This window comes from Drosophila novamexicana, unplaced genomic scaffold (assembly GCF_003285875.2).
Source record: "Drosophila novamexicana strain 15010-1031.04,08,12 unplaced genomic scaffold, DnovRS2.1 tig00000564-arrow-pilon, whole genome shotgun sequence".
In the NCBI taxonomy this organism is placed as follows: Eukaryota; Metazoa; Arthropoda; class Insecta; order Diptera; family Drosophilidae; genus Drosophila; species Drosophila novamexicana.
In genome coordinates, this window is record NW_020824810.1 from 337319 (window position 1) to 358368 (window position 21050).

Genomic DNA, 21050 nt, shown 5'->3' on the forward strand with positions numbered 1-21050 from the left:
AACAAGATGAAGCTGTTGTTGTCCGTGAATGTGAAATAAAAACTAAGCAACAACAAGCAGCAAGAACAACAACAACAACCACAGCTGTTAGGCATTGTAGGCATGTAAATTACAAAATCAAGTTCGTTGCTTGAGTCTTTTGTTTAGGCAACAGGCACAAAAGGTTCTTAAGCATGAAATAGAAACTAAGCCAACGCATTTAATAAACATAATAACAACCACAATATACAGTGCACACTGTTACAACAATTTTTGTGCAGCATTTATTGTTGTTGCCAGGCAACCTTCAATGGTAAAAAAAAAAAAAAAAAAAAAAAAAACGTAAACCCGTTCGGCATTCACATGAACTGCGTGTGCTTAATTTACGCCCAGATTAGCATTTACATTAATATAATTTCACATTTTATTAACGCAAAATGTCAGCTGTATTTTTTCGGTTTGCCTTGACAGCAACCAGATGTAATCTGCAGCCGAACGCAGGCGAAATATATCCCAAATAAGAGTCAGGCACACAAATCAGATGCGTAACGCTCGCTTTGGATATCATAGTGTCGTTTCTTACCTGTGACAGATTTTTATCGTAATATCCAAGCTGGGGTCTTTGGCCTACGCTTTGGCTTTATTATGAAAGAAAGCCGACTTGGTTCTTTCCGCACACAAACATGTGACACACACCAAAATTGGGATTTTTGCTAGCAAATAAAATAGCAAAACAAAAACAACAAAAGAAAACAACTGCATTTGGTATAATATATTGTTTTATTTAGTTAAGGTCCACGTTTCTCTCACGCTGATTTGCATGCGACCCAGTTCTTAAGGTCTGTTCTTTTATATAAATAATTTTTGGCCAAAACCCTAATGAATCACATTTTAATCTAGTCTCTGGCATTCGATTGCGATTTATTTTCAAGCCAAGCGAAACCAGTTCGGGTCTTAAGTCTTTTGTCCGTGAATTTGTGGCTAACTATTTATTGATTACTTGCTAGAATTTTACACGCAATTCAATTACAGCAACTACTCGATGTGTTTATAATGATATGGCTCAATAATTTGCGGGCCATTTCGTATTTAATTAGGAATTTTATTGTGCGCCCAGCTCAATTTCAATTCGAAGCCAAAATTAATGAACTCCAATTAAGCGTAAAGCACAAAACCAGCAAGAAAAGAAAAAACCTATTTGAAATAAGACTTCAGACATGCTTATTGTTGTTGCGACTATTTATATAGTTATTGTAGTTTAATTTATTTAATGAGTTGCCGTCTGCGTTGCCTTTGATGGACGCACTTTTAAAGTTGTTTCTGCGTTCAGTTTATGATGTAATTGCGCTTGTAACGGTGTAACTGATCACCTGAGAGTGCTGCAGGTAGCATCAATCTGTGCACAGATCGTGAATCATATAAACTACAACGCGCTACGTTTAAATGTCAAGCAAAAAAAATTAACATAGGCAAATTGATTGGCTGAGTGACTAATTGTGCTGAGCTGCTGTCAAAATCTTGTAGCATAACGAGACACATTATTTAATTAACATGAACAAACATACACGCTCCGAGATCTGCATTGTTCTGGCATGATTCTCAGTTATTTCATCTCTTATTTTTGTTTATAGATTTGCCACTTGTCGCAGGCTAAGAATAGCCGAAACATGAATCGTGCAAGTAATTTTTAATGGCGCAAACAATGCCATCGCGGCTATATAAATGTATATATATATATATATATAGGTATATAATCACTCAATAACAATAACAAATAAGCGTATAAGAAAAATAATCAAAAAATAACAAAAGCGGAAGTCAAAGTCACATTTGAAGCCCGCAGCACGAAAGCGCTGTGTAATTTTTGTCTTTTCTCTTTCGCGCCTTCCTGGCACGAATACCAAATGCGAATATGAATATTTTTGTGAGAATTCTCAACAGCGTTGCAACAGGCAGGCAGGCAGGCGGTCGGACGGCCAGACAGTCGATAGACAAATAACTTAGCGAAAATATTATGAAAGCCCGGCGCGCCGCGTCTCAACTGAAAATGCAAGTGAAAATTGGAATTTATAATTTCGTGCCATGCAGCGCGGCCGATTTTCAACCGCAACATTTTTGCCCGCGACCCCGCCCCCCATTGCCATGAATGCCATGAATTTGCCGACAGGCAACGGGGCACTTGTCACTGCTGCGGGGCTGCCACAGTTGCCCCTGCTGCTGCAGATGATGATGATGATGTAATGAGCGACATGCACATCAAGTGACAGAGCACAAGTTGCGCATACGCCGAATTGTACAGTGCAACAGAAGCTGAAACCATCTAAAGATAAAAGCAAATTGTTGCACACACTAGAACTGACCTAAAAACCTTTGAAATGAGTGCAACAAAATTAATAACGAAGCTAAAAGACGCTTGGCATTAAAAGAATGTATTGAGAAAATTATTAAACATTTACTAACATCAGCTTGAAGCTGTTTTTATTGAAATGATAAATAATAATATCACTTGGCATCAAAAGAATTTGTTTGAAATACTTTTGAATGCATTTTCCAACATTTATAAAAAATGAAAATAATTTAACAATTTAACATTGAGCTTGCAAAGAGGTAAAATCTATTCAAAAATTATTATTAATTACATAAAAAGACACAAACCTTAGCCAGATAACAATTACACACATATCGATCGATTTTACTCTACAACTTATGCCACACTACAAGTTTCCTACTCAACACTGTTTTTGTTTGCCAAGCACATGACATAAGCTGAATACATTTGCCTGCAAATACAGCAAAGTGTGCAACTGGCTGCTGCTGCTGTTGCTTCTGCCACATTATTTTGACATCTGCACGTGCCGAGCAGCCCCCGCCCCCCCCTATAAAAGAGACTATAACCTAACTAAGTTTAGTATAGCACCCACCTCGGGTAGCTCACATTTTGATGATGTTGCGTGGCCCTTTTTATGCGGCAGCCAGTGCCAGATGTAATTTGCTCACATGAAACAAAAAGGCAGCAGAAAAAAGCCAACTCATAAAAATAATGTTAACCACAGTTGTTGTTGGTTTTGTTGCTGCCGTTTTTTGTCATTGTTGTTTGTTACAGTTGCGCTGCAAACAAAAACAATAAGCCCAGCCATTGTGCAAGCTATAAACAAAGACAATCTTTTGGTAGTCCACAGCTCTATATATATATATATATATATATATAGAAACAGTAATTATTAAAAAATAAATAATTAAATAAATATTGATTGCCTGGCTTGGCAACCAGCTAGTATTATTATTATAACACTTAAATAGAAATCTCCAAAGTACGTGAAACACATTTAATATTATTCTAAATCAAGTATATTAGCTAATTAGCTCGTTTGTTTTTTGTTTTTTTTGGCAATATATTCGCGCATTGTTTATACAATTGATGGGTCACATAAAAGATAAAAAGCAGAACCCCAAAAAATACACTTATATAAAAAAGTGAACGCAATGCATAGAATTTGTTGTACGCGAACAAAGCAATTTAATAAAAAGCCCAAACTCGTTTATAGCCGGAGCCGGACATGTAAGCACCCCCCCCCCCCCTCCCCCCACACACACACACACCCTGCTCCAGCAGCTGGCCAACGCATGAGGCATAAATGCGCTCACAGTTCAAGTCGTTTAGGTATCCACTTTCAAGGTTGCAGCGCACGCCAAGAACTTGCGCAAAAAAAAAAAGAGAATAAATACATAAAAATAAAACAAACCGAAAGGCGGCAGCTGTCATACATTTAGCATTGCATTTGGGTGTGGGTCCGCCCGTCCGTCTGTCCGTTCGTCCGTCCGTCTGTATGCCCCACTTTTAGTTCACTTGAGGTTGACAAGTCAGCGTCAAACGTTTGGAAAGGCGCGCAGAGCGCAAGCTTGCCACCGTGTGGCACATGCCTAGCAGCCAGCAGTTGCGCAATTTGCGGCATGATTCATAAACAGCAATTAAAATAATATACAAAATGAGGCTAGAGTGCACGGCTAGCAGATACCCTGTAACCGCTTCTATCATCTGCGAGCTATGCTGTTTCTTAAATAGCAGAGGCTTCCATCTGCCTCTTACAACATCTGCACAAAGCCTTTATACCCCCCCCTTTTAATGGGCGCAGGGTATTAATGGCTGTGTGGCTAGTCAGCAAGTTTTTTCTTTTAATACACTTAAGCCGCTTAGCAAAGACTTACTTCTGCGCAGGAACCGCAGCGAACGGCCTTGGCGAAGTGCGAGACGTAGTTTCACGCACGCCAAGAACAGTTTCAGAATGCGTCTGTGCTATAAATAAAGAGCCTTGGCCAGCGTGGAGACCACAGCTTACATAATTAATTGCAATAAACAAGTGCCTTGGGGCTAGGCCACGTACGACTATATACACTGTATATATTTCTTAAGTCTGGCATGCGGAAAATCGGCGCGTGCAAACGAAAGACTTAAGACACGAACTTGACTGCAACTGTGACGCACATCAATCGCCAGCGACAGCGTCTCAATTAACACTTAATGCACTTTTAACAGCATATTGTTAGTCAATTTCATTAATTATTTCATTTTGTACATTTTACTCGAGTTTAACTTTCATCTGGCCGCTCGACAATTTGCCCAGCTGATTAAAAAGCGCGCAAAAGACAAACGAAAATTATTCAAATATTTGCTTAAATCTTGCATATTGTACGCAGCATAAGGAAAATAATCGCGTTAATTTAAATAAATAAGAGTGTATAATAATGAGTTGATTTCAATGCACCTAACATTTATATGTATAAATGTGGCCTGCGAGATGGCCAAAAGGCCAGCTAGCTAATTAAATTTCATGTTCGTATGTGTGTGTGTGTGTGTGTGTTGGTGTGCCATGTGATCATCGCTAAAAAATCAACAGCACGTTCGGCGTACAAAAAACTTTTATACACAATATATTAGCAAACCAACCACACGCCAACAAAGCGGTGAAAAGAACGAAATGTTACGCGTTGTATAATATACAAAATAAAAACAGTTGAGCAGAGAGAAGAAACCACAACAACAAAAAACAAAGACTTTTGGCATTCTGCTGGAACTTAATCACAGCACTCTAAAATAGAAGATGAAACAGAAATTTGTTGAATCTGAAGTTTCGGGCGTTTTTTTTTTCTTGAGTGTGCTTCGAGATTCGACACTGAATGATAACCATGGGGCCAAAGCATTATTAAGAGCCGGCGTTGACTCATGAACGAATATGAACTAAGTTAAAAATTCTGCAATGCAGAAAAAACTAATTGAGCTTAGATGGCTTTTTAGCTGTGTCTCCAGCAGCACGGGGCTGAGATGTTGTTTGTTTAGTGGGCGTGTCAGCATTGGCGTTGTCAAACATATCAGCGAATATGCAAAAATTTAAACAAAAGAGAATTTCAGCAGGCTGAAGTTGAAATACTCTTGCAAATCTGATACAATGGTTCGATATGTGATATATAAGAAGACCCAAGCAAAGTTTTTTCAAGGAAACTCTGCCAGACCAGCTTTTCACACTAATCGGGACTATATAAACTTGGCCTATAGTTGTCTTCTTTAATGCGTTACACATTACGTGACAAAACTTGCCGACACTCTGCGAGGGTATAAAAAGTTCTAGGCGACAGAAAAACCCGTTGAAATTAGAAATTTATTATTGGCTGCCCGTGGCTTTTTGGTATTATGCGTGACATATATCAATTTTATGGCCATTCTGTTTGATAATTAAAGCCCACGCCAACGCAAATAGAAAGCCAAATGGCAATGACTTCAATGGAATTGACCGATTTGACCGCTGCCATTAAGCATGCCGTGTAACCCGCCAGCCATTAAAAGCAAACATTTGGCTTGCAGCACGCAGCACGCCCTTAATAGAATGAAGCTAGGAAGTGAGCAGCTGCTTTGGTTCTCAGACTCACTTTCAAAGCGTGTGACATACATTGCGTACCATGTGCACCACATATGTATATATATATATACATATACTTATTGATTAATCGCATTGAATGCCAATCACGTGCATGACCGCCAATACACCTGATATGCCAAGCTGTTAGCTGGCATTTTGTCACAAGACGTTCACAATGCGCATAAACAAATCAGCTTGACTTTGAATCTGTTTTCAACACAACGAAAATTAAATAAAATAAAATTGAAGAAAAACCAAAATGGCAATTGAAATGCAATGCAAGTTTGGCTGACGAAAAATGCAAAACACAAAAAAAAAAAGAGACACACACAATTACGCGCGGTGACATTGTTTAATTTCGGCATACCAAATATCATTTTTCTATACAATTTCAAAAAGCAGAGTTTCAAAATCAAAAGACTTAGGCGACAAACTGAGCAGGCAAGTTCATTGGCTCGCAGATTGATTGGCTGATTGCTTAATAATCTTATGCCGGATTAAAGTTTTTACAATCCATGTGTGTATATATATATATATATATATATATAGAATAATTTGATTCCTTTACACGCCAACAATTTAATAGCCCGGTCCAGATCTAATCATTTCAAATGGCGCTCAAAGAGTCATTCGCACGAGCAGTTAATTGTTCTTGTTGTTGTGCAGGCCCAGCCGCCAGCTGCTGTAATTATATTTATAAATAAATAAAAAAAAATAATAATAATAATTGGGGAACTCGGTCTTTTCAGTGCGAGCATAAACACCTACACGAAAATGATTTCGCGCCGCAAGATTATATCGCGCTCCCTGGACAATTTGGATGCGATCGGGCAAGACGAGCAAGAGGAGGATGTCTGGCACGATCGCGAAAAACTCTTTCGCGTAAGTATTTAATCAATTTGTATACGAGGAAGGGTATATGTAAAATGCTTGGATTTATCTTGCAGGATCACATCAACGAAGTGCTGGCCAAGTGGGAGCAAATCGATGATGAGATTTGGGCCAAGATCATTGTCTTTGAGAAGAATCGACGCGTGGCCAAGGCCTATGCGCGCTCCAATGTGATAACCATTAACGGCTCCAAGCATGGCTTCGATGGCGTACGGTAAGTACCTTTGGCTAAAGCTCATCCAACGCCTTACTAACTGGGCCCCACAATCTCTTGCAGCATTGGCCTGAACGGCTTTGACAATCCCATGCGTGATGCCGAGACAAAAGTGATCAAAAAGTCAATCGGCGATGGCTTCAAGATCAAAATGGACGACACCGGCAACATATTCATCAAGCGCTACGGCAAGAGCAGCATCTTTGTGAACAACACCTCGTTGGCCAATGAGGAGACGGTCATCGGTGCCGATATTATGCAAATGCCGCAAATGTCGCTAACGGCTGGCACCTCGTCCAAGCTGTTCGACATGAAGAAGTTCCAGACGAACATAAACCGTGAATTCGCGCGCAGCTATCCGGAACGCAGCCGTCTGGAGCGCCAGTGCCTGTCGGCCGTCTCGCTGGTCAAGTCAAACAATAATCTAATCAATTCGCCGCTGTGGATAATGGTTGTCAATGTGGTTGCCATGGATATGCTGAAGAATCGTCTGCAAACGCTGCCCAAATCTCTGGATGCGCTGGGCATGCGTGTGCCCCTCACACAGAGCAGCGAGGATCCCTACTCCACTATTGAGAGTCAAGTGGGTTTAATCTATCCCACGCCAGCTGCCTCCGATGATTCGCAAAACTCGAGCAATTCGAGCAAGGGCAGACGCAGCGTCTTCAGTGCGGCCTTTCTCAATGAAAGCCCCTATGTGCCAAAGGTGAGTCGAGTTTTAAAAGTAGCTCTCCCATGATATTTCATTGTGTGTTTCGTTCTTTGTTAGCCGGACTACGAGGTGGCTGCATCCTTGGCGCCTGTTTATACGGAAAAAAAGCGTCAGAAGAATACGCCACAGCGCAAAAAGCAGGATGATCCCTACTATTGCGGCCTACTGGCACGCATCCCTAATTTCATTAAGTCCAGCAAACAGCAGTGCGCCAACAAACCCAAGAAGGAGCCGAAGATCTCGCGCAAGATATCGGCGCAGCATCATCAATTCCTGCTCGCCGCGCAGCAGCAGCAGCAGGCGCCACACACAACGACGCCCATACCCATTGCCACGTTCCATCACTCGTATTTCCCCTACAAACTTTATCCGCCGCAGCATCGGCTGTCGCAGTCGCAGCTATCGCTCTGGGATGCGCGCAGTCTAATCAGCGCACATGGTAGGTGCCCAAAAATATACCTAACCCCAAGAAAACTCTCTCTAATTTTCTATAATTGCAGAATGAGCTGGAAGGAGGAGCTGGCCCTAATTTATTCATCGCCTAGCATTATATTACAATTATTTAGTCAAAGCAAATGTTTATTCAATTTGGTCAGTGGAGTGCATTTCGCTCAGTTTTGTGATGATAAATTACGCGAAGTGCAGCCATCTTTGTCGAGCATAATTTTGGGCGTATTGCCAATAACACTTATAATAATTAAAACGCAGTTATGGATTAGACACCAGAGATGAGATTTAATAATTATGCAATTTGTAATAATTGATTAAAATTTTGCCATAGTTTTTAAATCGTTTAAGACTGAGAACGTCCTAGAGTCGAGGTGTGTGCACAAAAATAAAAGAATAAGCAAGAAATATGATATATATAAACGCAATAAATGTGCACATTTTGATAGCAAAGAAAGTATAAGGATTTGTTGTCATAGGCAAATTGCTTGCTACTTTAGGCGATTAACTTTTATTGTTTTATTTCCTGTAAATACATTTTCATATGTAAATAAGTTCGAATATAACACACATGTGAACACTATATAAACGTTTATGCATAAAAAAAAGTTTTCAGAACTGTGTTTATTTATCTATTTTAAATCCAACAGAAATGTATAATATATATAGAAATAATGCTCAATCATTGATCTATTTATCGTTATTTATTTATAACTTGTTTGGCTGCTTGTGAATATTATTTGAAAAGACAATCGGGGCCGCCAAATGCAAGCGAATAATCGATAACAATAACATATGTTAGCTTAACATAGCTGGCATTTGTTAATTAACATTAAAAGATCGATACATTCAACTCGATACTCATTCTGCAACCCTAGTTATCTCGGTTGTCCAACGCCAAGCGGCCGCGTGAAATTTGTAAATTTTAACAATTGTTAGCAAATATTTAATATTACACACAAAAAGCAAAACAATATTACTCCATAACCTAGAAAAAACACATATGTTTGACAAATCGTACTAAATACGGTAAAATAAATGAAAGTGAACGAGTTCCATTGGCATTTAAAGGCAACCCAGGCAGAGTCAGCAGGTTAGCTTTGCAATTCAGCTTATTTTTATAAATAAATTCCTGTTTAATTTTGGCGTGCTCAAAATTTTCAGTATCAGCTAAAATTTAAGCAAGTCTTGGAACTATATTATGTGGAGAACACAAATAATGGGTGAAAGTGCGTTTATTCAAATCTTACCCAAAGCTCAGTCCAATGTAGAAATTTTTAATACCCTGAAACACAATGCAGATAAAAATAAGCAAACGGATCTTTGTACTTCAGACAGGGCTGTCACAATCGAAGCCTGCGCGTCGGTTACTTCTATTGCGACAACACCAGCAATTGCCCACATGATAATGGCGCCCAAACCCAGGGCTGCAGACTATAGCCCAGCAGCCAGTAGTCCCAAGCACACGCCTGCCAAGACGCCTAAACAGGATCCCAGTCTCAACCATTTACAACGTGATCTCAACAGTCCCAGCGCCGCGCTCCGTTTTCGCGCAATGCGTGCCCTCAAGTGAGCAAAGAAATTGAACTAATCTTTATCCGAAATGATTGTGTGTTTGTATCCTGTGCAAGCAGAAGTCCCACCAGAGCCATCTACAACAACTTTGATGTGCCACATGCTGAAATAAGCATCATTACAGCCGAGGAACGCAACCCGCCACCGCCGCCAACGCTCTCGGAGATTTTAAAGGACGTCATTGTCTACGTTGAAGTGCGCACTGGCAATGATAATCGTTCCGAGGGCGTAAGGACCATCATTGCCAAGCTGGGCGCCCAAGTGAACGATCGTCTGTTGCGGTTAGTTTGACTCTTTGATAACACTAATCAATATTAATGTTTAAATACAAATTCATTTGGCAGCAATACCACACATGTAGTCTTCAAGGACGGCCTATTGTCCACCTACAAGCGCGCTCAGAGCTGGAACATACCAATTGTGTCCATATTGTGGATTGAGGCCTGCAAGGTGCAACGACGTCTGTGCGATCCACAACAGTTTCCCATTAGCAATATTCACATGTATGAATACCCGGAGCTCTACGGCAAACTGTCAGTAAGTAATCCAATATACATATATATTATGCTATGCTTATAATAGTTAGTAGAAATCTGGTTTTGCCCATTACTTGTAACACGTGTGGTTGGACGAACCTCCATCTGCATTTATATCAATGCAAATTATTGATAGCTGCCTGCAAATGTGTATATAACAATTTTTATTGTGTCATGTCTCAAGCACCGATTGTTGTTGCCAGCCAGCGTAAGCCATCAGGCATTGTAAATAACCCATGTTTTAATTGTTTCGGGTGTATCAGCTCCACTTAAAACTAGTGGCTATTTAATTGGTTTATTGATGCCATAAAAATAGTATAAAATAAACAAATTGATTAGTTGTTTGGTTCGCCCCACATTCTTGATAAGACCCACAGAACCACGACAATGACTCAGATAAAATCTCTTGTCCAAAAGCAATCTCTTGTCTGCTATGCTGGCAGATACCCTGTAAGCAGCTGAGCAACCCTTTTTTCGTACGCTCATGTTTGTAGTTGAATAGTTAAGATTTGTATGCTAATCTCAAACTTCTCACGCCTTTTGGATATCGGACAACTGGTCAGATTTTGCAAGTCTATGGCCTGCCCTTTTGATTAGAGTTGTTTGATTTGATTAATTGCAAAAATGGCAGCACAAATCCCTAAAAATGGAAACGATATGTTTGTGGAGCCCCTTTTGAGTGCCGTCTGCAAGTTCACGTATTTTTCGCTCGACAGATTCTTATCACAGACAACAAATGTCAGGCACTTTAGCTGGGCGTTGTTGCTTGTTTGTACGCGTTGGGTTATCTAATTCAATTTGCGTGTAACACAACGTGTTTTTTGCGGCGGCCGTGCTTATCAGTGCCCAGGAAGTTGGCTATGATGCGCCTTCTGTTACCAAGTATCCAGGTTGAGAACAAATGCAATTCTTAATATATATTGTACTATACGTACAAGACATTATGTTTTATTACTTATAAATATTACGACAGTTTTGTTTTTGTTGTTTTTTTTTTTTAAGAACGACGCTGACAACTTAAAACCTATTGCACATGCAAACGTCTGTTTACCGCCGTTTCGCAAGAATTTAAATTATAAATATATATAGATAGTAGTAGATGTATACATATAAAAACGCCTCGCACATTTACATAACACGATGTACATGGCAACAATAATATAAGCCAAGTCGCTTATATAAAACTACTTAGTTACGGTTGGGGTTTTTTTCTTTTTTCTTCTGCTTTTTGGGCTGGCGTTAAACGCGCTGCAGGCAACGTTCTCTGAGATTGTAACAAATACATAGACATATGTACATTTAAAAGAATCGAACAAGAACAATACGAATATCATAAAGCCCGGTTCTTTTTAACTATTTACATACGAGACAAATGCGCATTAATAAGTACGTGCGATAATTTAAATTTACGCTAAAATGATTTGCGAGTCCTTTGCTGTCTGTGCCCTGGTGGAATTCTGCTAGGAACAAGTGCGTTGTTTGCTTCGTAGTTGCGTGGCCAGATCATGACAGCGCCACCTCGAGACACATCATTATTAAGAAACCAGAGACTGTGCCCCATGTGGCAATTGTGCCATTGCCGCTGGCATGCGCCTCCGGCAGAATATCGTCGGCCACAATGTAGATCATGGCACCGGCAGCAAAGGACAGCGCATAGGGTAATATAAGATTGGCAAATGTGACAGCCACTGCGCCGAGCACACCAAAGATGGGCTCCACCATGCCCGACAGCTGGCCATACCAGAGCGCGCGCATCACACTAAATCCGGCTGCATGCAGCGGCAAGCTGACGGCCAATCCCTCGGGAAAGTTTTGTATTCCAATGCCAATGGCCAGATTGCGTGCACTCTCGAATGTGGAGCTGTTTGTGGTGCCCACGGCGCCGAAACTGACACCGACCGCCAGGCCTTCGGGTATATTGTGCACGGTAATGGCCACCACCAGCAGCATGATGCGTTTCCATTGCGACAACGCCTCCTGCGCGCGCTGCTGTTCGAGTGTCGCCTCCGCTGTGTAAGTACACTGCTCCATTTCGTTGATGCTGCCCTTCTTGCGGCGACGCGACTCGCCACTGTGCTGCACGCTCAGACAATCCGAGAAACTGTCGAGGCTCTTGGATGCATGTCGTGCACTGGCGGCGGCACCGTTGCGCTTCAGCTCGTCAATGGCAATGTCAGCCTTGTCCTTGCTCTGCGTCATCTGTATCATCATGTTGGTGCTGTTCAGGCCCAGATACGACATCAGCTTATCACAGCCGTACACAAAGATTGAGCCGAGCAGAAAGCCGCCGGCCACAGGCAGGAATGAGTAGACGCCATACAGATGCGAGCTCTCGGCCATTTCGATGGCCGGTCCAAGCAGCGACCAGAACGAGGCGGCGATCATGACGCCCGCCGCGAAGCCCAGCGCCGCATCCAATGAACGTCGCTGAGTGCCACGCACAAAGATGACCATCGCGGCACCAGCGGCCGTCAGGCCCCAGGTGAGCAGTGTGCCCAACAGGGCTTGCGTGACAGGTCCATAGCCAGCTATCATCTTGGCAGTCTGTCTGCTTAGGTTTCGCTCTTGGCTAAGTCGCTGGCGTTCTTATAATTTATGTACTCGTGTAAGCGTTATCGCGGTATCTGTTCGAGAGGAAACAAAAACAAGTTTTGATTGTTTCTTTTTTTTTAATTATTTCCCAAGCTACAGCAACAGACGCTGAAGACTCCGGGCAGAGGGGGCGGCAGGGCGCAAGTTTGTTTACTTGCTGCAAAGTGCCACGTTCCTAGTTGTTCTTCGCACTGATTCTGTTTTGTTGTTGCTTTTTCTGTTTTAGTTTTATTTTGGTTCCGTTTGACAATTGTGGCAAAACAAACAATATTTTCGATTTGTTTTGGCTCTCTCTTTCCCTTTGCTCGCAGCTGTACCGCTGCTGCTGCTGCTGAATGAATTACGGCTTTTGGACCCTGAGGGATCGGGGTTGTCACACTTGTTGCTTATCTATCGCGGATGCGTGCTTTAAGTGGAATTGTGTTTAGTTTATGGAATGTTGTACTATCGCGTAATACTGCTAGTTTAAAGTTTTATTCGTTGTGTTTCTGTTTTGCGACAATTGCTAATTGAGCGCGACCGACACTGAATGAGCCGCAGACTGAGGCTGTCGGCTGTGCTGTGGCAATTTTTATACAACGGCGGTGGTTGCTCTTGCTCTGCTCGCTGCCAGAACGGCGCAAGCGCAGTGAGCAGAGCCAGGGCTGCAATACCACGGGTCAGTGTTGCCACACCTGTTTGCGTTTAAATTCAAACGAAAACGTAAAACGCATTTAAATCAGCTAAAACATTGAAGTTTGTTTTATTTAGAGACATCAACATTCAAATACTGTTTTAAAATATGTTTCTTATATATAAAATTGCATTGAGAGAGCAGTCAAAACTAGTTTTCACCACATGCGGACTAAAGAGAGCGCCCACAAGAGATAATATCGCGCTAATATCAACAAATGACAGCGACGGCTGAGATATCACGTACATTATAAACAAATAAAACAGTGGTTTTTAGCTAAAAAGTGACTGACAGAAGCAGTTGCGAAAGCAGCAGACGCAGCAGCAGCAGTAGTCGCACCAGCAGTAGCAAAAACAAAGGTCTCTATTGCCTTATCAGTTGACGTTGACGCTTATTCCATGCCTCATTGCAGCGCGTGCGTTGCATGCAACCGGATTCCGAGCTCAATAAGCGGTCGCGCAAGCGCCAAGGCACGCCCACCAACACCAAGGACAAGGAGAAGGATACTCAAAAGCGATCGGCACTAACACCAACAACCACGCCAAAGGTAAGTCGTGATTTCTCTGCCCTTAACCAAGACGGATATATAGTTTTCTCATCCCAATCTTGCAGAATGACATCACGCGTTTCTTTAAGCCACTGAGCCAGACCAAGCACCTGGCCGAAGGCGAGCCCACAGAGTCGCCGGCTACCAACTTACTGAATAGGTACATTTGAATCGCATTTACTGTCAAAATTTCCATCTGAAATCATTTTTTATCAATTGGTTGTCCAAATTCTAAAATGTGTGCTTTTTCCTTCTTCTTTTTAACCACAGAATAACTAACGGCTCTTTCACGCCGCTCAAAACGCAAATCCAGGCAGTCGACATCGCCCCCCAAATGGACAAAACAAATAAAGTTGATTTAGATCGCATTGGAGATTACAGCATTGAAAAGCCAACGGCCCAGAAGAGCCTAGACTTCGGCGACGGAAAACGTGTCACCATGCGCAGGAGCAATTCCTTCACAGTGCAGCCAACTCAGGTATCGACACCGTTGCGCGCAAGTCGACGCCGGAGTTCAGCGTGCGAGCCCCTTACGGCAGAGCTTGACTCTTGTAAAGTGCATTCGGAGCCGCGTATGACACGGCGGCGCAGCAGCTTATTAAGCATGTCCCAAAAAACAAACATTGAAAAGGAAAAGGGGCTAGAGCCAACAGCAGTTGCGGCAGAGACCGAGCCACGCATGACACGTCGCCGCAGCTCCTTGCAGCTAGCTGCACCGCTGATTGCCGAAGCAATGCCTGAGCTGCCGGCGCAACCGGAACAGTCCATTGCACGTCGCCGCAGCGTCTCCACTATGGAACCCAGCACACCGAAGCTGTTGAAGAAACCCACATTTCAAGCCATCGCCGAGGAGCCATTGGTGGAGTCCGCAACTACCAGCTCGATGGACATGGGCACGCCTGTCGCTCAGGCCAAGACGCCGACGATTTTTAACAAAACCAATTATGTGCAACAAACGATGGAGATCTGCATGTCACGTGCTGTTATCATTGGCAGAGCAACTGAACGCCGCACGGTGTACACGACCCACCACATGGAGATAAGCGAAGTAAACGATGAGAACAGAAATCCCTACCTGGTGCAATCCATGGAGAATGTGACCACACAAACATCTCTGGACAGCTTCAATGAGCACACGCCGGTGCCGGTGTTCAGCTCAACCCGGCTGCCAGGCAGCGGCGGTAGCAGCTCCATTAATCGTCGACGCTCGCTGTTCAATGTGGACATGGAGCTTATTCATGAGCGCATCAATACGATAAATACAACTTCGCAAAGACGCTCGCTGGCCTTGGCTAATGAGGCCGAGTTGGGCGAGAGCCGTGCCTTGGCGCCACTGCAGGCAGTGGCATTGGATGCAATGAACAAGGAACCAAAATTGACTGAATCAAAAATGAGGCGTCTGTATACGCCAAACGAAGAAATAGCCGTTCTGCCATCATCATCATATTCGAGCGGTAAATCACGCCAAAGCATCGGCGGCACCAGCAACGCCTCAACCGACACAGTTAAGCGACGACGCACTTTGTCGGCTCTGAAGCCAACGGCAGCGGTTGATCCAACTGTGCAGAAAAGTGAGCCGGGCACTGAGGAATTTATGACACCGTGTGGATCAGAGACAACAATAGATAGTGCATCTGAGTCGCACGGCGATTGCGTCCGGTCGCCAAAAAAGCGTCGCACAGTCTTTACGATGGTGCACACCAATATGCACAGGGATCAGGTGCAGGTCATCCATAAGGTTGGTAATACGGCAACGCGGCATTAAACGACACACTTTTAGAGATATTGCATATAATTTTGTATATTGTATAGATGGGCTAGGCCTTGACTCTTCTGCTCGCTAGTTGGTAGTCTCGTCCCTATCCTATGCAAAGGTAGTTCAATTGTGATTATAAGGATAGAGAGATTTATTCGAATTCTTTAGTTTATAATCACAGTTGTGTCATTTGTAATAATTATGCCCTAGCTCATGAATTTCGTAATTATTGATAAAACATGGATAACCCAGAGTAGTCGTAAAATATTAATTTCTTGAGCTTTCACACGAATAAATTACACATTGATTATTAACAAACAAACAACAAAAAAATACAAAAATAAGCCAAATACAAAGTTAAGTTTGTATTTGTGTAGCCAATTAATGGTTTTGCCATTAATTATCCGATATCTTCCAATTGACCTTCTGTTTTGTGACACGCCATCTCAGGCCATACGCAAACTGCGTGGAATGCGCCTGGATCCAACGGTCACCAAGCGCACCACCCATCTGGTTAGCCTGGAGCCGCGTCGCACGCTAAATCTATTGCGTGGTTTGATGCGCGGCGTCTGGATTGTCAGCTACAAGTGGGTGCTCGAATCGATACGTGTCGGCAAGTGGGTGAACGAGGAGAAATATGAACTCACCTCATTTTCGCGAGCCGTTGAAGTGAGTTGGCCAAATATATTCATCAAAAATTAACATTGCTTTAATTTATCATACCCAATCCCTGCCAGATTTGCCGAACCGAACGTCAGGCCTTCGGCTTATCCTATCGTTGCGAACTATTTCGCTACATGGAGACCTTCTACGTGTCATCCCTGTGCCGACCCATAACATTCAATAATATTAAGGAGCTTTTGCTGCTGGGTGGCGCCAAGTTAACTGAGAATCGATATAAGGCCAAGTTTATTGTGGGCGATAAGCGACGCGCAGAGGACGATCGCATCTATTTGTCGCCCCTCTGGGTGCTAGATAGCATATCGGCAATGCAAATCCAAAAGTTTGGTAAATACTTGATGAAGTGCGCCATTGTGACACCCTATGGAATACGTTACGAGGATCCTTGTCAAGAAGAGGAGGAGAAACCACGACGGCATCTCAAGGTATGCTATAAAGATCCTGCTCTAGTGATTAATAAATAGGTGCCAGCAGCAATTTAAAATGGCTTTGCTCAACCATTTAAAGGATTATTCCAAAGACTTTTGACGAGGTGAACATTATTTGTTGCCAAATTTTCCATTCATGTCATCGTCGAGAACTACTCAATTAAAAAACGAGTCGAGTGTCCCAATTTGCAATTATATGATTTATTTCAAAACCTTTTGTATTTTTATTTAAATGAGGTATAGATCTGTTGTATAGTTCTGCAGTTCCTTGTACTTCTCGTCGTGTAGTTTGTACTTTCAAAAATGTTTGGCAGACAAAATGATAAAATCGAACTTAGCTGAAAAAACGAAAAATTCGCAACCCAAAATCATATGGAAACAGAATAAATACAAAATGTGTTTATTTTTGTTTGTAGAGTTATCTTTTTGCTTCTAGTATTGTTTTCTGTTTCTTGTTTCAAAATTAGTGTACAAAGTAGTTGTGCAAAAAAAAAAGGATAAGATATAGGAAAATCAAAACTTTAATTTTAACAAATACACAATATATAAATGCTATACGCCTGCGCTACTGCTACACAAATTATACGAACTATGAAATATGATATCATTATAAAATCAATTTAGTACAATATCATATATATATGTAGGTAAACTTAAGATCGAGGGTGTAAAGTTTTCGTATTCTGCGGCTGTTGCTCCTCCTCTCAATCGTCTAGGCGGCGATGGCGTTTAACATTCGTATCCGACGAAACTCTTTGCGATGGAAAAAATTAAACTTTTGCTTTTGCTGGAACATCATCTTATCATTCATCTTGCCCAGGACAGGTGTATGTGTTCTACTACTGTTGTGCTTATCATTGTTGCTGTTGTTGCTGCTGCTGTTGTTATTGCTGTTGCTGCTGAGTTGTGGCTGCTTCATCACGTTACTGTTGTTATTGTAGTTGATGTTATTGTTGTTGTTCTCGATGGAAACTTGCTACTTCTTGCCCTTGGTGGCCTTCTCGGCGGCCTTGGTGACCTTGCCACCAGAAGCATCCTTGAAGTTGACAGCCTTGATGACACCGACAGCGACAGTCTGTCTCATGTCACGCACAGCGAAACGTCCCAGAGGAGGGAACTCCTGGAAGGACTCAACGCACAGAGGCTTGGAGGGCACCAAGTTGACGATGGCGGCATCACCAGACTTGATGAACTTGGGGTTCTCCTCGGTGGTCTTGCCGGAACGACGGTCGACCTTCTCCTTGATCTCAGCGAACTTGCAAGCAATGTGAGCGGTGTGGCAATCCAACACTGGAGTGTAGCCGTTGGCAATCTGGCCAGGGTGGTTCAGCACGATGACCTGAGCGGTGAAATCGGCAGCACCTTTGGGGGGGCTGGCCTTTGAGTCACCGGCAACGTAGCCACGGCGCAGCTCCTTGACGGAGACGTTCTTAACGTTGAAACCAACATTGTCGCCGGGAACGGCCTCGGTGAGGGCTTCGTGGTGCATCTCCACGGACTTGACCTCAGTGGTGATGTTAGCTGGGGCGAAGACAACAACGCAGCCTGGCTTCAGGACACCAGTCTCAACACGACCGACGGGTACTGTTCCAATACCGCCAATTTTGTAGACATCCTGCAGGGGCAGACGCAGGGGCTTCTCAGTTGGGCGGGAGGGTGGCAGGATAGCATCGAGGGCTTCGATGAGGGTCTTGCCATCGGCGTTACCCTCCTTGCGCTCCACCTTCCATCCCTTGAACCAGGGCATGTTGGTCGATGGTTCCAACATGTTGTCGCCGTGCCATCCGGAGATGGGCACGAAGGCAACGGCCGCCGGGTTGTAGCCGATCTTCTTGATGTATGAAGACACCTCCTTCTTGATTTCCTCATAACGGGCCTCGCTGTATGGTGGCTCAGACGAATCCATCTTGTTGACGCCAACAATCAGCTGCTTGACACCCAGGGTGAAGGCAAGCAGGGCGTGCTCGCGAGTCTGACCGTTCTTGGAGATACCGGCCTCGAATTCACCAGTACCAGCAGCAACAATCAAGACAGCACAATCAGCCTGGGAGGTACCAGTGATCATGTTCTTGATGAAATCTCTGTGGCCAGGAGCATCAATGATAGTCACATAGTACTTAGCAGTCTCGAACTTCCACAGGGCGATATCAATGGTGATACCACGCTCACGCTCGGCCTTCAATTTATCCAAAACCCATGCGTACTTGAACGAGCCCTTGCCCATTTCCTGAGCCTCCTTCTCGAACTTCTCAATGGTACGCTTGTCGATACCACCGCACTTGTAGATCAAGTGACCGGTGGTGGTGGACTTGCCAGAGTCGACGTGTCCAATCACGACAATGTTGATGTGAATCTTTTCCTTACCCATCTTGCTTTATACGAGCTGTTGGGTTCGTTTGTTTGTGGGATTCGTAGCGTGCATCAGGTGTGTATTTGTGAGGGTGTATGTAAAATGGGTTCACACAGGTAGAACCAGCAATCGGGGGGGAAGAAACAGAAGGGTAAACAAAATTTGTTAGCAAAAAATAATTAACATGGGAACAAATATTAGTAAATTGAGTACATAGAAATTCTTAAAATGGACTAAAATTCATTTTTTGCCAACGCTCATAAATTTTGACTCTAGTTCGCATGCAAGCGATTCAACCTAACCTCAAAACGAAACGTGTTTGCGTTCGCATTTTCCACACTTCGGCATCGCGAGCGCACTCTGCTTTGAGGTTAGGTTTAACCGCAGCCGCATGTCGCGGTGGTGGAAGTGTGTGTAACAAAGGCAGAAACGAAACTGGCAACAAAAAGGAACGTGCAAAGAAAAAAAAGAATTATACAAAAAGGTCCAATTTGTAACTAGTATTATACACTCGATTTTTCAGTGATTTTGGTATTTTTGCTTTCGTCAAAATTCTTCAGTAGCAGAACTGAATAAATATCATCATTTTAAATCGAGAACTAGAATTTAAATGAAATTCAATATGTATACATGTCATTCATACACATATACATATTCAATATACATATACGTGCAAAGAAATTTCCAGCAATTCTAATCTAGCCATGTGGCTGTGTGTATGTATGTGTGTGTGCATGACGCTGTTGCCGGCTGCTTTAGTGGCGCAAGTGAGTGAGCGAGAAAGCAAAGAAAAATGGCGACCGGGCAGTACGAACAAAGGCAGACGATCAAGCAGTGGTTAGGCTGCGCGATAGAGGAGCAGCGATCGAAGAACTAAAGTGCATTGCGGACTGCCGGCCATCTTGGCCTAGAGTGTATGCCAAGATAACATTATTCATATGTGCTGGTATGGTGACATTTCTGATTTCGCAATATCGAATAAAATCAATTCGCATACATAAGCAATGCCGGTGAGGGCACCGATTGACTTTTTGTTATTGCAAGCACTTTTACTCAGTCACACCATCGCTTTGTGAGCCGCCATCTTGAAATTCTATGCCCATACGTATAGAGAAAGGCGGAAAATTTCGCGCATGCAAAAAAAACCACGTTTGCTGGTATAATTGTGCAACTTTCTAGCATTTTCATCTGGTTAAATAAATTTTTATTTGAGCATTTTTTTCCGATACAAATTGACTTGTGTGCGCTCTAATTAGCCGTAGCTAATAATGGACCATTCACATGTGCCACACACATGTGGGCGTGGCATCCTCAGCAATTACACCATATTGCAGAAAATGTAGTGACTCATTTGAACAATCAAATACTATAAACAATTTAGCAATGGTGAAATTTTAATTGTGCTGCCACGTGTTTGCGCATCGGTCATCGTCACCACCTTTCACTTTGCGCCGTCTTATAGGTTAACTTTAGAGTGCACAGATACACATACACATCACATTTTAACAAATATGCACATTTGTAAAGTTCAATTGCATATTTGTTTATAAACTATTTGTTTGCTGCACTAGGCTAGTTCGTTGCACATATTTGATTTAAATAGGTATGCACCTAAATTTCTTTTCACTTGGTAACAGAACTTACTCTCGAATAAATTGAATGAGAAATCACAAAGTCTATGCTATTCCGGCGACAGACTTGAACAAAGTGAACGAGCGTTCGGCGTAACAGGAAGCTTGTAGCCTCGTTTCTGCAAG

General features: G+C 42.7%; 4 protein-coding genes and 1 non-coding gene across 8 annotated transcripts; 2 read left to right on the forward strand and 3 right to left on the reverse strand.

Annotated features, from left to right (window-relative positions):
- Window positions 1–6158: 6158 nt before the first annotated feature.
- Window positions 6159–8666, forward strand: LOC115762206. Of its 2 annotated transcripts, XM_030704331.1 has the most exons (7): window positions 6159–6408; window positions 6478–6575; window positions 6641–6773; window positions 6839–6996; window positions 7060–7702; window positions 7766–8147; window positions 8209–8666. In XM_030704331.1, the coding sequence occupies exons 3-7, from the start codon at window positions 6666–6668 to the stop codon at window positions 8211–8213; spliced, it is 1296 nt and encodes a 431-aa protein (XP_030560191.1). In that variant the 5' UTR covers window positions 6159–6408; window positions 6478–6575; window positions 6641–6665; the 3' UTR covers window positions 8214–8666. The 2 variants fall into 2 exon arrangements, with proteins under 2 accessions (XP_030560191.1, XP_030560192.1); XM_030704332.1 differs by lacking the exon at window positions 6478–6575 and having other exon boundaries at window positions 6159–6332.
- A 512-nt stretch (window positions 8667–9178) lies between these two features.
- Window positions 9179–17540, forward strand: LOC115762405. 3 transcript variants are annotated; one of them, XM_030704594.1, is made up of 9 exons: window positions 9179–9248; window positions 9490–9724; window positions 9790–10011; window positions 10075–10267; window positions 13944–14078; window positions 14144–14238; window positions 14349–15816; window positions 16285–16503; window positions 16572–17540. In XM_030704594.1, the coding sequence occupies exons 1-9, from the start codon at window positions 9194–9196 to the stop codon at window positions 16977–16979; spliced, it is 3030 nt and encodes a 1009-aa protein (XP_030560454.1). In that variant the 5' UTR covers window positions 9179–9193; the 3' UTR covers window positions 16980–17540. The 3 variants fall into 3 exon arrangements, with proteins under 3 accessions (XP_030560454.1, XP_030560453.1, XP_030560455.1); XM_030704593.1 differs by lacking the exon at window positions 9179–9248 and adding an exon at window positions 9260–9384 and having other exon boundaries at window positions 9457–9724; XM_030704595.1 differs by lacking the exon at window positions 9179–9248 and adding an exon at window positions 9260–9384.
- On the reverse strand, window positions 11177–13120 carry LOC115762410 (zinc transporter ZIP11). The gene has a single exon (XM_030704598.1). It carries the CDS (start codon window positions 12799–12801, stop codon window positions 11770–11772), a length of 1032 nt encoding a protein of 343 aa, XP_030560458.1. The 5' UTR covers window positions 12802–13120; the 3' UTR covers window positions 11177–11769.
- Window positions 17447–21032, reverse strand: LOC115762409 (elongation factor 1-alpha 1). Its single transcript, XM_030704597.1, has 2 exons — window positions 20938–21032; window positions 17447–19326 (listed from the first exon to the last, which is right to left on the reverse strand). The coding sequence occupies exon 2, from the start codon at window positions 19309–19311 to the stop codon at window positions 17920–17922; it is 1392 nt and encodes a 463-aa protein (XP_030560457.1). The 5' UTR covers window positions 19312–19326; window positions 20938–21032; the 3' UTR covers window positions 17447–17919.
- On the reverse strand, window positions 19810–19884 carry LOC115762532. Its single transcript, XR_004017806.1, has one exon. It is a non-coding gene; the product is annotated as a small nucleolar RNA snR61/Z1/Z11 (small nucleolar RNA).
- Window positions 21033–21050: the final 18 nt, after the last annotated feature.

What these genes read in the sequence shown, in the direction of transcription:
- LOC115762206 (XM_030704331.1), top strand. Translation starts at nt 6,666, where the DNA reads ATGATTTCGCGCCGCAAGATTATATCGCGCTCCCTGGACAATTTGGAT. An exon ending in ATCGCGAAAAACTCTTTCGC is followed by an intron (nt 6,774 to 6,838) that starts GTAAGTATTTAA and finishes TTTATCTTGCAG; the next exon opens with GATCACATCAACGAAGTGCT. An exon ending in CATGGCTTCGATGGCGTACG is followed by an intron (nt 6,997 to 7,059) that starts GTAAGTACCTTT and finishes AATCTCTTGCAG; the next exon opens with CATTGGCCTGAACGGCTTTG.
- LOC115762409 (XM_030704597.1), bottom strand. Translation starts at nt 19,311, where the DNA reads ATGGGTAAGGAAAAGATTCACATCAACATTGTCGTGATTGGACACGTC.
- LOC115762410 (XM_030704598.1), bottom strand. Translation starts at nt 12,801, where the DNA reads ATGATAGCTGGCTATGGACCTGTCACGCAAGCCCTGTTGGGCACACTG.
- LOC115762405 (XM_030704593.1), top strand. Translation starts at nt 9,357, where the DNA reads ATGTGGAGAACACAAATAATGGGTGAAA. An exon ending in AGCTCTACGGCAAACTGTCA is followed by an intron (nt 10,268 to 13,943) that starts GTAAGTAATCCA and finishes GCCTCATTGCAG; the next exon opens with CGCGTGCGTTGCATGCAACC. An exon ending in GCTACCAACTTACTGAATAG is followed by an intron (nt 14,239 to 14,348) that starts GTACATTTGAAT and finishes TTTTAACCACAG; the next exon opens with AATAACTAACGGCTCTTTCA.